This window comes from Budorcas taxicolor, chromosome 18 (assembly GCF_023091745.1).
Source record: "Budorcas taxicolor isolate Tak-1 chromosome 18, Takin1.1, whole genome shotgun sequence".
In the NCBI taxonomy this organism is placed as follows: domain Eukaryota; kingdom Metazoa; phylum Chordata; class Mammalia; order Artiodactyla; family Bovidae; genus Budorcas; species Budorcas taxicolor.
The window spans coordinates 44,712,633-44,728,950 of NC_068927.1; the positions used below are offsets into that span (position 1 = coordinate 44,712,633).

The following is a 16,318-nucleotide window of genomic DNA, read 5'->3' on the forward strand; positions in this document are numbered from 1 at the left end:
TTTAATTTCATGGCTGTGATCACCATCTGCAGTGATTTTGGAGCCCCCCAAAATAAAGTCTGACACTGTTTCCACTGTTTCCCATCTATTTGCCATGAAGTGATGGGACCAGATGCCATGATCTTCATTTTCTGAATGTTGAGCTTTAAGCCAACTTTTTCACTCCTCTTTCACTTTCATCAAGAGGCTTTTCAGTTCCTCCTCACTTTCTGCCATAAGGGTGGTGTCATCTGCATATCTGAGGTTATTGATATTTCTCCTGGCAATCTTGATTCCAGCTTGTGCTTCTTCCAGCCCAACGTTTCTCATGATGTACTCTGCATAGAAGTTAAATAAGCAGGGTGACAATATACAGCTTTGACATACTCCTTTTCCTATTTGGAACCAGTCTGTTGTTCCATGTCCAGTTCTAACTGTTACTTCCTGACCTGCATACAGATTTCTCAAGAGGCAGGTCAGGTGGTCTGGTATTCCCATCTCTTTCAGAATTTTCCACAGTTTATTGTGATCCACACAGTCAAAGGCTTTGGCATAGTCAATAAAGCAGAAATAGATGTTTTTCTGGAACTTTCTTGCTTTTTCCATGATCCAGCGAATGTTGGCAATTTGATCTCTGGTTCCTCTGCCTTTTCTAAAACCAACTTGAACATCTGGAATTTCATGGTTCACATACTGCTGAAGCCTGGCTTGGAGAATTTTTAGCATTACTCTTTAATGTTATCAGGACCTTATTTTGTGTATTAGTTTGTAACTTGCATTCCAGTGAACAGCACTGTGCGTACTGCTACTCACTATTCCCTAGCATGATTGTTATTGTCCACCTAATATTGAATCCTATGGGCACAACATAATTTGTTTTATAATTGCTCTATATTTGGATATTTAGGATCATTTGTGTGTGTGGCTGAAGAAACACATCTTTTTTGCACACATTTTTCTTAGGATAAATTCCTAGGAAGGGGATTAATGGATCAGAGGCTGTGAATTCTTAGAAGGCATTTGTTGGAAGCAGTGACAGCCTGGAGCATTCCTGTGGGGGCAGTGATGGCCCCAGCGTCAAGTCCAGGCTTTGTTACTTCCTGACTGTGTGAGTCTGGGCAGGGTTCCTGAACTCCTCTAAAGTCTCAGTTCTTATTTGCAAAGTTAATATCTGGACCACTGCCTTGTACACTGGCCCTTCTGAAAGTGTAGATGAATTTGCATTCCACCAGGCAGTATACCAGAGGCCACACACGCTGGACCCCTAGCAGTAGGAGGCCCTCGTCCAGCTTCGTTTTCCAGGCTGATTGTTACACATGGAGTCTGATTTACTTAATCTCTGTGTCCTTGACAGTTTGTTGAATTGAGCATTGATTCATACTGGCCATATGTACCCAATCTTTTATGAGCTGCTGTTTCATTTCCTTTGATTGTTTTCTTTCAGTGGGATTATCTTTTTCTACTTAGTTTGTACAGTAGAAGTTTTTATATAAGGCAATTAATCCTTTATTACCTCTGTTAACCCCTGATTCTGGGAAAGGTTGAGGGCAAGAGGAGAAGGCGGAGACAGAGGATGAGATGGTTGGTTGGTATCACCTACTCAATGGACATGAGTTTGACTAGACTCTGGGAGATAGTGAAAGACAAGGAAGCCTGGCATGCTGCAGTCTGTGGGATTGCAAAGAGTTGGTTGTTTTAATTTTGTCTATATTTAACATTTTTCCTTTTTAGTCTTTTTTTCTTTTGCTTTAATGTTTAAAGACTTTCCCCATTCTGAGAACAGAAAATATGCACTCTTTACTGTTTATGTTCTGTCAAACTAATTCTTAGTTTCTTTTGAAATAAAAATGAAATTAATTATACTAATTTTTTAGATGTTTGCTATATTAGATAACTTTAAAAAAAACATGGAAGTTGAAGAAAGGGAATCTGCCCCACATCAGATTGTTGCAGTTGGAGTTCATTGGAACAGACATATAGAGCGTTTAATCAAAGAGTTCATGAACGACCCCTACATTGTAATCACAGCCATGGAAGAGGCTGCCCTCTATGGCTGCGTCCAACAGGTATTGCGTTGTGGGTGCGCATGGTGGGGGCTGGTGAGCACAGGCCAGTAACCTTTATTCATGGCTTAATATTTAAAGATTACTGCATTGATTTCATATACAAATCTGGAATTATGTATTTGAATTTCTATTGCTTTTTATACCTTCTCTATTAAAGTTACGACTTGCCTATAAAAAGGAAAACTGGAGCACCTTGAACATTATTAAAAGTCCCACTGTTTTTGCGTTTCTTTACCAGGTAGTACATCTTTGCTTGGAATGTGAAAAAACTTCTACTTTACTCCAGACTCTTGATTTCATCCCAAGTCAGGCACAGAAGACCTTGATCTTCACCTGTTCTGCAGCTGAGACAGAAACAGTGTGTAAGGTGAGCCCTGCCACGCATAGAATGTGCTTATGGCTTGTTTACACTGTGGCTGAATCCGCAGTCCTCAGGGAATTACTGGAATAGTTAAATATTTGACAAGAAAACAAAGGTTTATAAATTCAGCATCAGAACAGGCTCTGCCAGAAAGCAACACTGGTGGCAGTAAGAAAGGACAGCAGGGCCTGACACTGAGGCGTCAGAGCCAAGGGGGCCTGGCTGAGTGTGGGAAGGAGCCGGTTCATGCCCAGGTGGCGGCCTCCTCTGTCCCCTCTGTTTAAGAAAGTAGAGATGCTGACACTAACATGTATCACCATTTTAGCCAGAGAAGCCAAATAAATTGGCCAAAGATTTAATCTAGTTGTGTATGAAAACTAAAATGTAGAGACGAGGCCACACAGAAAAGGAGCAGCAGTGCATCCACATTTCAACAAAAACGCACTCGGTGGTGTAGTGGACAAACCCTCCTGACAGTAGTACCATAAACTTCATGTGTTCATGTACATACCCCTACAGAGGTGAGTATACATGCACATAAGTACACACACACACATATGTATGCACACATTATTTTAAAAGGAAGAAAAATAGTTTCAGCAAAATAATATTTGTTTCACTGAAGCAAGTTTTTAGATATAAACAATAGAATTTTGAAAGCATATTTAATTAAATTTACAACCATCTCATTAGAATTAGTGGATCAGTGAGGTAACCCCCTCACAGATAATTTTAAATGGTATATATTGATGTAATTGATAATTATTGATGAAAAATTATCTCTTAAGTTTATATTCCTGAGTGTGAACTGGCCCCTTTGGTTTCATCTTCAGGTGGTAGAAAGCAATTCCATATTTTGCTTGAAAATGCATAAAGAAATGATTTTTAATTTAAAAAGTGTTTCACAACAGTGGAAGAAGAAGTTAAGTTCTGGTTCTCACATTGTGTTAGGTAAGTATTTTAATTTCTACTTCTATTTAGAGAAGGCTGAACTAATAGGAATTATTCTTTGATTGATTTATTCACCTCTTTTCCAAATTTCTTATTCTCAGATTTATTGAGAATGTATTAGTAATGTTAATTTCAAAGTGAAAATTAACTTCAGTTAATTGATGTTGAGGTGAAATGCAGGTATCCCCAGGGCAGTGGTCAGCAAGCCTTGGTCTAGATGTGTGCCCTGGGGTCGAGTTTAAGGATCGCTGTCATATATGTGTATGCCTGTGATGAGACTTGTCATCCGTGATCGCTGAATTTGGTATTGGAAATACAAAAGTCAATTTGTATTAAATAAGTGAAAACATCACATGGGTAGCTTAGATTTGTAATAGAGGCATTTTTCAAGTTAAAAAGGAGACTATTTTTTCTGAAATTTAATTACTGAGTTTTGAAGTTTTGGGAAAAGAAATGGGAAAGAAGTTTCCTTGTATCTCAGCAGTAAAATGAAATAAATGTTTTGAAGTATGGTTCCTGGAATCTTCTCTGTGAAGTGCGTGTGGTGAAATTCCAGCCTCTTTTGAGATTGTCACTTCTTTTTCTCCAGCCCTAACAGATGATTGCATCCCACTCCTGGCCATCACCGATGCCACGTGTGTTATTCACTTCAGCTTTCCTTCCTCACCAAAAATTTTTGGTGGACGCCTATATTGCATGTCTGATCATTTTCAGAGTTTAACTGAACAGGTTTGACTAATACGCATTATTTAATATTTCACTAGCATTTTCTATGTAATGACAAACTTAGAGTCTGTAAAGTTTTATCATTTAGACTGGTATGGATGATTCACTTCCTTTATTCGCCCCCAATTTTAAGGGTTCTGCAGAACAGGGAGATAAAAAGACCAAATCTGTCCTGCTGCTATCAGAGAGAAATGCCTGCCACGCAGTTGGTGTCCTGCGCTACTTGGAGAGAGCAGATGCCAAGATCCCTTCAGAGCTGTACGAGTTTACTGCGGGGGTTCTGGAAGCCAAAGAAGATAGAAAAGCCAGAAGGCCTCTTTGTCCATATCTTAAGGCTTTTGGTTTTTGCAAGTAAGCCAGTCATCTTTTTTTTGAAATACAACATGCAGTAAACTGCACAGATGGTAAATTTATAGCTTGAGGGTGGTTATATAGGTAATGCAACCCAGGGGAACCACACCCAGCCCTGAGGGACCCTCTTAGAGGTCCTCTCCATCTCCTTCCCAGTTTGCTCCTCCTCCAGAAGTAACCACCCTCATTTTATCTACCAACACTGACTAATTTTGCTAGGTTTTGACTTTTATATAAATGGAATTGTGGTATGTTCAGCCAGCTATCTGTGGCATTCGTCCATGTATTGGCATTTTATTTATTTATTTTGTGGCTCAGAATTCCACTGTGTGATTATATCTACATTCATTCTCCTCTGGATGGGCCTGCGAGTTGTTTTATGTATAAAGCTGCTGCGAACACTCTTGTACATGTCTTTTTGTGGAAATGTGCACCCATTTCTCTTGGGTGTCTGCTTCGAAATGGGATTGCTGGGTCATGAGGCAGACACGTTTAACTTTGCCAAAGTGGTTCGTCACTTTAGGATCCCGTCAGTTGTTATGAGAGAGTTTGAGTTGCTCTGTATCTTCACCAACTCTTAGTATTCATGGGGGCATGGAGTAGATCACTGTGATTTTCATATGTGTTGCTCTAAGAATTCATGATGATGAATGTCTTTCCACACGATTGTGGGGCATGTGACTGTCCTTTTTTGTGAAGTGCCTGTTCAGGTCTTTCTCCCGTTTTTTAAAATGGGAAAGAGGTGTTTATGGATTTATAGGAGTAGTTTGTTTATTCTAGATATAATTGCTTCGTCAGAGATATGCAGATATGCATTGAGAATCTTCTCCCAGTCTGCGGCTTGCCTTTTCACCCTCTTTTAGTTAGTTAGTACGTTTTGGCTGCGCTGGGTCTTCGTCACTGTGCTCGGGCTTCCTCTAGCTGCAGTGAGCAGGGGGCTCTTCTCTAGTTGTGGTGCGCAGGCTTCTCACTGTGGTGGCTTCTCTTGTTGCAGAGTTCAGATTCTGAGGCGCTCGGGCTTCAGGAGTTGTGGCGCTTGGGCTCGGTAGTCGTGGCTGTGGGCTCTAGAGTGCAGGCTCAGCACGGTGACGCATGGCCTTAGTTGCCCCGTGGCACGTGGAATCTTCAGACCAGGGACTGAAGCTGTGTACTCTGCATTGTCAGGTGGATTCTTAACCACTGAACCACCAGGGAAGTCCTCACTCTTTCAAGAGTCTCAATGAACAGATATTTTTAATTTTTATGAAGCACTTTACAGTTACTATTTTTTGTGTGTTCTTAGATAAGAAATATATGCCTATCTCTAGATTATGACGTTCTTCTCTGTTTTCTTCCAGAAGCTTTATAGATTTAGCTTTCACATTTAGGTTTGTAATCTATATTGAATAAATTTTTGTGTATAGTGTTTGACATGAACAAGGTTTCCTTTTTTTCTGTATGGATAATCCCTTGCTCCTGCTTGCTTGCTTGCTTGCTTGCTTGCTTTTTTGCTTTCTTTATTTAGAACATCATTATGTTCTCACTGAATTGGTGCCTTTGACATAAATAGACAATAGTATATGTGATCTGTTTGTGGATGCCCTCTGTTACATTGGTCTACTTATTTGTTCTTAAACCAGTACTGCACTTTCTTAAGGTAGCTTGTACTGTAGTGGGTCTTGGAAAATGATATGTAAGTCCTCCGACTTTGGTCTTCTTAATGGTTATTTTGGCATTTTAATTCTAATGCATCTCCATATTCATTTTAGTATAGGCTTGTCAGTTTCTTCAGAAACATTGCTGGAGTTTTGACAAATGCGTTGATTCTGTGGATGAGTATGGAGAGCACAGGTCTATCTTAACACTCAGGAAGTCTCTTAGGGATCCAGACACGATGCCAGGAGCTGGTCAGTGGATCTCTGGGACTAGGTAGTAGATGTCTGATAGATATCCACCGGATGGAATTTAAAGATAACTGTTGAAATTAACTTTTTTTTTCGATTATGGTACATTATACACGTTATTAGCAACACTTTCTATAATGCTTTTAAATAAAATACTGACTTTTAAAACTGAAGCTTTAACTATTTCTCAGTTTAGGTTAAGTGGCTCCTGGTTTAGAGGTTCATTGGCCTCTGTTGTAGGTTATACTGGTGTGTTTCTGATTCAGAATCTCTATTTTGGAAGTATATTTGTTTATTTACATGTCACATTTAAGGCTGTCTGGAGAAATGATGTAGTAACTCTGTCCTTCAAGTTTACTCAGTGCCAGTTAATTTTTAGGATCCCTTTCCACTTATTTACATACTGTTAGTGCCTTCTAAAGGATTTAATATGGTTACTTTACAGCATCTCTGATTTCAGTTATAGATTACTTTTCTTAAAGGATACTTTAAAATTCATGTTGAAAATTATTTTTTTTTTCTGGGCTTAAAATCCTGTTCTTTTTTTTTCAGAGACAGAAGGATCTGTCCTGACCGGCACCGTGTTAATCCAGAAGTAGACATACCAAGGAAGTTATCCAGCCAAACTCTACCGGTGCTTGGATACATAAAAGTAAGTTCTGTTAAAGATCCTTTGTCCAACGATTAATGGTTAGTTTTAATGAACAAGTTTCATTTTTGAGTGGTAGAATTTAATAGAATGTAATTATGACAGTATTAATATACCTCCATTTAATCTGACATTAGACGTGTGTTCTTATATGGTGCCTTATTTCAAGGTACCAGTTTGTTCAGAAAACGAAGATTAAATTGGGAAGATAGATAAACCACTTAAACAATATAAGGAATTTTTAGTTTCATATATATATATATATATACTTTAAATTATATATATATGAAATACATATTTTTTATTTTTAAATATTTTGTTTTATATAAATATAAATAACTTCTATTTAAGCATTTTAAATACATGTATATTTATATATAAATATTTTATATTTAAATTTTTTTAATATAAACTTTGTTTCTTTATTGACTGACTGCACTGGGTCTTCATTGCTGCACATGGGCTTTCTCTGGTTGCAGCGAGCGGGGTCTGCTCTTCACTGCCGTGCATGGACTTCTCATTGTGGTGGCTCTTGTTGCGGAGCACGGGCTCAGTAGTTGTAGGGAACAGGCTTAGTTGCGCCACAGCATGTGAGACATTCCCAGACCAGGGATCAAACTTGTGTCTCCTGCATTGGCAGGCAGATCCTTACCACCGGACGACCAGGGAAGTCCTCGGTTATATTTTAAGAAAGAAAGTCGTTTACCTCTGGGGACTATTAAAACTAATGTGATGATTACACAGCCCTTTTCAGAACGTCTATGAATGTTCCTTTGGGGATATTCTGAGGTGCAAGTCGAATCACTGAGTTGAGCTGTCACTTTGCTATGACTCTGTTTTATTGCTTCGCTTCTTTCTGAGTCTGAGTGTTCTGTCCTCGCCTTCCCTTTTCCCTAAGGGGCATCTGTTGGGTTCCTTCATGCTCGTGCTCCCCTCTTGTGTGGCTGTGCTATATTCGTTTCCCAGGGCTCTTGTACACAAGTTTATTCTCTCCGTCCTGGAAGCCAGAGTCTAAAATCAAGGTGCCAACGGGGGGCTGTGCTCCATCAGAAGGCTCGGGAGGACCGTCCTCTCCCTGCCTCTCACAGCGTCTGTTGACTCCAAGTGTTCCTTGGCTTGTCTCAGCTCGTACTGCGTCCCTCCAGGCTGTGCCTTCACCACCTCACCGCTTTCGCCTCTCTCTGTGCCTCTTACAAAGCACACCTATTGGTAGATGAAGGGCCCAGCAAGATAATCCACAGTAATCTCCTCACCTAGAGATGCTTAATTACATCTGCAAAGACCTTTTTTCCCAGTGAGGTCACAGTCACAAATCCTGGGAGCTAGCACAGAGACAGTTTTCTCTGGAGCAGATTGGGCGGGTGGGGTGAATCTCCATTCAACCCCAATACAGTTTTTATTGCTGAAATGATTTTTTTCTTTAATTTCTAATTGTTTCCCAAGTTCTGTCCCTTCATTCCTACAGTTTAAAATTGTGGTTTATGTTCACTTTATATCATATATCACTTTTCTTAATTAATTAATTTCTTAATTAACAAGCTGAAAGGCAGCTTGTTTTGAAAGCGGAGGTTACGGTTTCCATCTGTTTTGTGGGCACACGTTCTCAGTGGCTTGCATTGTGGCTAGCAACTTATTCGGCTGCTTATTCTTTTTTATTTTATGACTTAATATGGAATTTGACTTTGATACGTTGCTGTTGTTCATTTTTAGATAAAATTCCTTTCCCCTAAATTTAAGGAGGCGATGTGGGTCAGGATTCTATAATTTCACAGCGTTTTCACTTCTGTTGTTTCCATGTCTTGTTGAAAAAAAAAAATGAGAACAGTTTCTGAGATGTTTGAAATGCCCTGGCTCTGTGTCCCTCCCCCGAGGTGTGTCTGGCCTTTCTCCTCCTTCATCTCTCTTGTCCCTGGGTGGACAGTGTGGAAATCTCATGGGCCCAGCCTTCCCCCACTGTCAGAGTGCATGGAAATGTTCCAGCGTCAGCTGCCCTCGTCACCCAGGCCCAGTGTGCTCTCAGTGACTACCTGCTGCCCTGTGGGGTCTTCCTGTTCTCAGTCCTTTGGGCACACTCTTGCCTCCCAGTGTGGCTTCCTGCACGGACAGGGATACCTTGCAGCTCTTGTGGTGTGGGTGGTTGTTACGCATCTGCTCTTTTGTTATTGTTATTTTAATTAATATATTTTATTTTTCAAGCAGTTTTAGTTTTACAGAAAAGCTGAGCAGAAAATACAGAATTCCCCTTTCACTCCTTCCTACCCCGACCCCACCAGTTTCCCCTATTGATAATATTTTTCATTACTGTGGTACATGTGTGACATTGATGAGCCAATACTGATACATTATTATTAAGTGAAACCTATCCTTTAAGGCTCACTCCTTGCAGTGTTCCTTCTGTAGACTTTGCAAATGTATGGTGACACAGGTAACCATTGCAGTATCACACAGAGGACTTTCGCTGCCCTGAAACCCCTGTGTGCTCTACCCACCCTTCCCCAGAATTCCTAGCAGTCACCTATCTTTCTACTGTCTGTATAGTTTTCCCCTTTTCAAAATGTCATATAGTTGCTGTCGTAGAGTGTGTAGGCTTTTTGAATTCACTTTTCATTCAGCAGTTTGCATTTAAGATTCCTCCTTGCCTTTTTATGGCTTACTAGGTCATTTTTATTGCTGAGTGTGCTACAGTTTATCCATTCACCTACTGAAGGACATCTTGGCTGCCTCCAGCTTTTGGCAATTATGAATGAAGCTATGATTAATACTCAAGTGCAGATTTTTGTGTAGGCAGAAGTTACTTGGGTAAATACAAAGGAGAGTGACTGTTAACCTGTGATTGTATACAGTAAGACCATTTTGCTTTATAAGAAACTGTAAAACTTTCTAAAGTGACTGTACCTTATTGCATTCCTACCAACATCTAATGAGTTTGTTTTCTGGAAATGTTTACTGTTTATGGGCTTCCCTTGTGGCTCAGCTGGTAAAGAATCTGCCTGCAATGCAGGAGACCTGGGTTCGATCCCTGGGTTGGGAAGATCCCCTGGAGAAGAGAACGGCTACCCACTCCAGTGTTATGGCCTGGGGAATTCCATGGGCTATATGTATATAGTCCATGGGATTGCAAAGAGTTGGACACGACTGAGCAAACTTCACTTTCACTTTACTGTTTATATTTCAGATAATACCCTTTTATGTTTTGAATGCGACAAATTACTTTGGTCGTATAGTTGATAAACATGAGGATCTTTGTGCAACTCTTAATGCTGAGATGAAAGAATATTTTGAAGACTCCAGTAATAAAGCAATTGTTGAAAAGGTGGAGAAATTTGGATTATATGGGTTAGCAGAAAAATCAGTTTTTCACAGGTAAAATGTCTCTCTTTCATCTCTACAAGTTGTGAAGCATAAGGTAACATTAAATGGTATTCAATCCCTATTTTCATCTCTGTGCATCTGACCGGTATGCATATACTGAGCCTGGCTTCCTCCCAGGAGGGTGGTGGCAGGGTTGTGTGCTCACATGCCCAGCTCAGCTCTACTCCCAAGCTCTTCGGCCATGGGACTGCTGCGCACAGAGCATGGATGACAGGGTGGTACTTATATGTGACCGTCATCGAGCTATCACTGTCCTGCACACACGTGCATCTTTAACTCATGGAATTCTTACAAATCCCCATAAAATGAGCACAGTTCTCATTTTACAGATAAGCTGACTAAGTCCCGGGCTTCCCTGGTAGCTCAGCTGGGAAAGAATCCACCTGCAATGCAGGACACCCTGGTTCAATTCCTGGGTCGGAGAGATCTGCTGGAGAAGGGATAGGCTACCCACTCCAGTATTCTTGGGCTTCCCTGGTGGCTCAGCTGGTAAAGAATCTGCCTGCAATGTGGAAGACCTGGGTTCGATCCCTGGGATGGGAAGATCCCCTGGAGAAGGGAAAGGCTTACCCGCTCCAGTATTCTGGCCTGGAGAATTTCATGGACTGTATAGTCCATGGGGTCACAAAGAGTCGGACATGACTGACCAACTTTCACTGTGTGTGTATACTAAGCCCTGGCAAAGTTATGTGAGCTGTCTAAGGTCAGCTCAGGAAGCAGCAGTCTGCGTTCCATCCTGCCTCACGTGGTGTATGCTCCCATGTCCGCTGAATGCCACACCTGTCCTCTCTTGATGATAGCCCAGATCGAGAACCTTGGAACATTTAACTTGTCAGATAAAGGAATTTCCTCTTTTCAGAATGCTACACTGTCTTTTATACATAGGTATGAAGTGAAAGTGAAAGTGTCAGTTGCTCAGTCATGTCTGACTCTTTGTGACCCCATGGACTATAGTCTGCCAGGCTCCTCTGTCCGTGGAATTCTCCAGGCAAGAATCCTGGAGTGAGTTGCCATTTCCTTCAACAGGGGATCTTCCTGAACCAGATATCAAGCCCGGATCTCCTGCATTGCAGGCAGATTCTTTACCATCTAAGCTACTAGGGAAGCCCTTATACTTGAATTAAATAAATAAATCACGGCCAAGTGCTCTTGCTGACTCTAGCTGTTTTATTTCTAGTATGGAGTTAAGCCATGCAGTTTAGGGGAAACTGCCGTGTGGTTTGCTTTTAGCAAGTAAGTTGAGGTGACATTAATTTCCCTTTGGGTCTCTGTGTTAGTCTGAGGCCACTGTTGTTCTGCAGGGTTCAGGTGTTGGAGATGAGTCAGAAGGAGGACACATGGGCCCTGGATAATGTCCTTGTGAAATTCATAGATGAAGGCAGGACTGGACTCGTCACAAGAGACCAGTTGCTGCACCTTCCAGAAAGTTTCCACACACTGCCCCCACAAGCTGTGGAGTTTATCGTTTGTAGAGTGAAACCTGCGGACAGTGAAATTGAATGGAATCCAAAGGTGGGTTATTTGGGCTTTTTGTATTTGTTGACTTCTAGAATATATTTAACCCAGAATAAACATGGAGTTGAGGTATATTTGAATTTGGAGTACTGGGTTTGGGTGAAATGCTTCGTATTTCTTGGCAGGGATGCACTTCCCAGCGCTGTGCTCTGAACGTTGCTCTGAACCCTCAGAGGGGTGCCAGACATGATTGGCCATCATTAGCAATAGTGCTTCCAGACTTAGAATTGTTATAAAATATGCACTGTGCTAAAAATAAACTGACTGTCACTTAAAGAGAATAAACAGTGCAAGTAGCTACAACAGTGGATACCCCTGTTACCTCTCTGGAGGGACCAGGTAATTCCACTGGAGTTGGGAAGATGGGCAAGGAAAGAGAGAGAGTCCAGAAAAGCTTCCAAAGGAAGGGACGTTTCCCCTGGGTCCTTCAGGTAACTAGGATGTCACCAAGTAGACCGGATAAGGCATTGAAAACGAAGAAGCCCACCTGTGCCAAGACACGGAGCCCACGACTGTCCCAGGTAGCCAGAGAGACCAGGTAGACAGTCTTGCTTGTCGCCAGAGCAGTGATTCCTGTTCATAGCAAGGCTTTTAACTCCTCAGGGGAAGGTTACGTTTCCTACAGTCTGATTAATAGGATATGAAAGGAGCCACTGTAGATGGCAAAGTAAAAAGCTTGGGTTGTGGACAGGGGCACTGAGAACAGATGCAGGGGGCATCCTGAGTGCAGGTCCACACTGTGGACGCCCCACGCCGCCTGTTTCCTAATGCGGGTGCACAGCTCTCATTCCTCTGTCAGCTGTCAGCCTGTCTCTAAACGATGGCTGTTTATCTCTTGAGAAGTTGGACGAGAGTGAGAGAGAGAGTCCCACTGGTAGGGGAGACCAGGGCCCCTCAGCCCCAGCGTCGCTGGTGTGAGCAGCCCCAGCGTGTGGCCTCCTCCTGGGGAGCAGCAGGAATATTGTGTGCTTGGGACTTGGCACCTCTCCTCGCCCTTCTCTGCTGGTGGTTACCCATGTTGGTGTCAGGGCATTATGGCCTCCATAACCTGCTTCATGGGGTGGTCGTGAGGCTCAAATGAAAGGCGTGGAAAAGCTTCTTGTGAAACTGTTGAGCACATACAGAATTAAGTATTTCCTTAAAGCTTCAGATAAATTTACTTACGTGTATTATTTTTTCAGGTTACTAGGTACATTCATCATAAAATTATTGGAAAACTGCATGATGCAAAAGTGATGCTGGCTTTAGGAAATACAGTTTGGATTGATCCAATGGTAAGAATACCGTTTTCTTGAAAAGAAACGTGTTTGAATGTGCTCAGTCCCTAAGTCATGTCCAACTCTGCGACCCCATGGACTGTAGCCTGCCATGGGATCTTCCAGGCCCCTGAAATTACCCAAATTATTCTAACCTGTTGCTTAAATAAATCTTTACCTCACATAAATGGAGGCTTACTTGATAAGGAAGGGCTCTGTGTGAAGGAGAGCTTGTCCCGTGTTATTTGCGTCATGAATGTGTGGTCATGGGTTTTATGGTTAAGGGAATCTTTTATGTCGCAACCCAGCACTCACAGGCATGTGTGTATAAATCGCATGTACTCACATGTACAACCAAGAGAAAATTCATGGAACTGTTGTTAGTACATGCGACAGTCTCTGCCGTTACAGTTCTTAGCCAGGCATCAGTTGTGCACCATTAGTCCCCTTTCACAGCCCTCTGCCCACAGCGGTGGGAGACCCTGGGGCAGTCCCTGCCCCGCAGGAGCACAGCCGTGTGCTGGTCTAGCTGTGAATGATCTTAAAAGTGGTCAACAGTGTGGAGGATTCCATCCTCAGGCTTTCCAAGACAGGTTTTATTGTGTTCATGGTTTCTACCTCATCCATTCACCAAATACTTATTGAACACCTCCTGTGTACCCGGACCTGTATGGGGCACTGGGGTTCCACGCATAAACAGACAGCTGCCCTGCGGAGCTGCTGTGGGGGAGGGCAGCGAGACAGAAGGCGAGGCCAGGGCCTCGGGCGTCCCCTCTGAGATCCGCGCTCAGGCCAGCAGCGTCTCTACTCTGCTTGCACCCCGGGTACTCTACTTTTCATTTCAGAGTTTTGGTCTATTAGACTTAAATCTTAATTATTATGATTATTTATAAAGTTTAAAGGAATTCAGTTCATAAAAGCTGTTTTGTTAAAAGTTTTTATTTTTCCCCTAAGAGTGAAAAAGACTTAACATTGAAAAAGATGAGCTTGGGTATAAGATTTACAAGTAAGAGGAAAAAATGAATTTTTTTTTCTTTTCTTTTTTTTTTATTTTTATTTTTACTTTATTTTACTTTACAATACTGTATTGGTTTTGCCATACATTGACATGAATCCGCCACGGGTGTACATGAGTTCCCAAACATGAACCCCCCTCCCACCTTCCAGAAAATGATTTTTAGAAGGGAAGGTAGAGACCACCAGTGTAGGTAAATGAAGAGATAGGGTGTGGGGCGGTTCTTAGTTGATGTCGTAATAATATTGTGGTGGTTCTTTATTATAGAAATAAAATGGAAACTTTATTAATAAGCAAGGATTTTTTAGAACTACAGCCAAGAGAATGAAGCAAAAAAAAAAAAAGAAAGAAAACCCACGTGGCAAATATGCTTCCTCAGCTCCAAAGTGTAACTGTGTCAGTGGCACCTTGGAGGGGAAACAGACATGCCCCACCGCCTTCCCCCCCACAGCAGAGTGGTCCCCAGCCTGAGAGGGGAAAGGTTCTTCCCTGTTCCTGGATGGGAGAGCGTTCCCAATTCCTGGTCCCTGGGGGGGGTGCGCCTGGCTTGCTAGCCTGGTCTGCTCCCCCAACCCAGGAAAGTCCTGGGGCCACACCTCCAGATTTCCATGTTTTACTTAATTTTGTGTAAACTGAAATGGATGAGAATATTTTGGTTGCAGAAAAAAAACAAATGGAGGAAACTGTCCAAGATACAGGATCTAGAGCCTTGGCATAGGCCCTTTCTGGGCCTCTACGGAGCCTGAGCCTTCTTGTTAGGAGAGATGAGAGTATGCGAGGGAAAATCAGAAAGATCTAAGAGTTGTGTGTGTGGTTACAGCATCACGGATGGGTCTTGTCTGGGGTTTTTACCCCAGGACTTGATCTTGGCCCCTGCTCCACACCTGGTCCTGTTTCCCCAGCACGAGGCTGGGTTCTGGAAGACTCTGATGAGGAGACCCTTGCACGTGGTGGCATGCGCCCTGGTGCATTGAACACTGTGCAGTGAGATAGGGAGGCCAGGAGAGAATGTTTGTGACTCATCTAAAGTTCTAAGTGTGGTTCTTGTAAACTTTGTATTTTTTCTTTGATTCAAGGTGCACATTACAAAACTTTCAAACTTGAAAACTTCTGTCATTGATTATAATGTCCGAGCTGAAATTTTGTCAATGGGAATGGGCATTGATAACTCAGAACATGTAGAACAACTGAAAAAATTATACAAAGGAGCTAAAATGCCATCTTTTGAAGAAAGCCTGAACCAGACCCTGTAAGTGGATTTTTGTCCCCCTTTGGAAGAGCTGTTTTGTGGAAATAGAACTCACAAGTGGTATGAACATTTTTGCTGAAAGTGGAGTAGTCTAATGAGTCTCTGTGTTCCCATCACTCAGTAATTACCAACATTTGGGGAGTCTGATTTTATTCACACTCCAGCCCACACTTTTGTTTTTGCTTGACTATTATAAAACAAATTCCAAATATATTATTTCACCATATTGCTTACAGAGGGAACTTTTGTTAGCTTTTTATTGACAGCACACATCCTGAAAGGTACACACGTAGCAAGTATGGCTTAATGGTTTTCTGAGCATGGAAACTAGGCCAGATCAGAAACAGGGTGCCACTCAGAGCTGCCTTCTGGTTCTCCCCAAGGGCAGCCGCCTTCCAGATACAAAACAAGGTGGATGACTCCTCCCTGGCTCGCTCTCTGCGTGGAGCCATGCAGTGTGTCTCTTGTGTCTCCTGGCATCTTTACCTGCTGCTTGTGGCAGCCATCCATGCCGTGCGTGCAGCTGTAGACCATGTATTCCCACTGCTGTGTCATGTTCCGTTGTATGGACACAGTGTGGTTTATTTCCCCATTCTGTTGGTGGGAGGAATTTCCAGGTCTAGGCCACTTCAGGTGGCACTTTAAACATTTCTTCGTCGTGCGCTTTGGTGCACTAACGAATGTATTTTTGACGAAATGGAATAGAAACCGCTCAACGGTTTTCCAGATGGGTTGTACCAGTTTCATGTCCACAGCAAGATGAGAGACTTCTGAAGTCTCAGAGAGAGTATACGGGCAGCCCCGCAGGAGGATTGGACTCAGCATGTGTGTCCACCAGGACTTGCATCAAGAGCTCCTTTCAGTTGAAACAGCGGACACCTAGTAGAAAACAGGACCAAAGATGTGAACAGACACTGCACAGTGTCCAATCCATTGATTAGCTGT

The 16,318-nt window shown here is 42.3% G+C and overlaps 1 protein-coding gene across 1 annotated transcript in view; it reads left to right on the forward strand.

The window, feature by feature from the left end:
• TDRD12 (tudor domain containing 12) overlaps positions 1–16,318 on the forward strand; it is a 71,731-nt gene that overhangs the window by 48,186 nt on the left and 7,227 nt on the right. The window contains exons 16-25 of the mRNA XM_052656758.1: positions 1,854–2,045; positions 2,284–2,412; positions 3,240–3,357; positions 3,947–4,086; positions 4,217–4,434; positions 6,870–6,969; positions 10,142–10,329; positions 11,640–11,850; positions 13,035–13,127; positions 15,201–15,373. Coding sequence (XP_052512718.1) covers positions 1,854–2,045; positions 2,284–2,412; positions 3,240–3,357; positions 3,947–4,086; positions 4,217–4,434; positions 6,870–6,969; positions 10,142–10,329; positions 11,640–11,850; positions 13,035–13,127; positions 15,201–15,373 — 1,562 coding nt within the window. The remainder of the gene's footprint in view (positions 1–1,853; positions 2,046–2,283; positions 2,413–3,239; positions 3,358–3,946; positions 4,087–4,216; positions 4,435–6,869; positions 6,970–10,141; positions 10,330–11,639; positions 11,851–13,034; positions 13,128–15,200; positions 15,374–16,318) is intronic.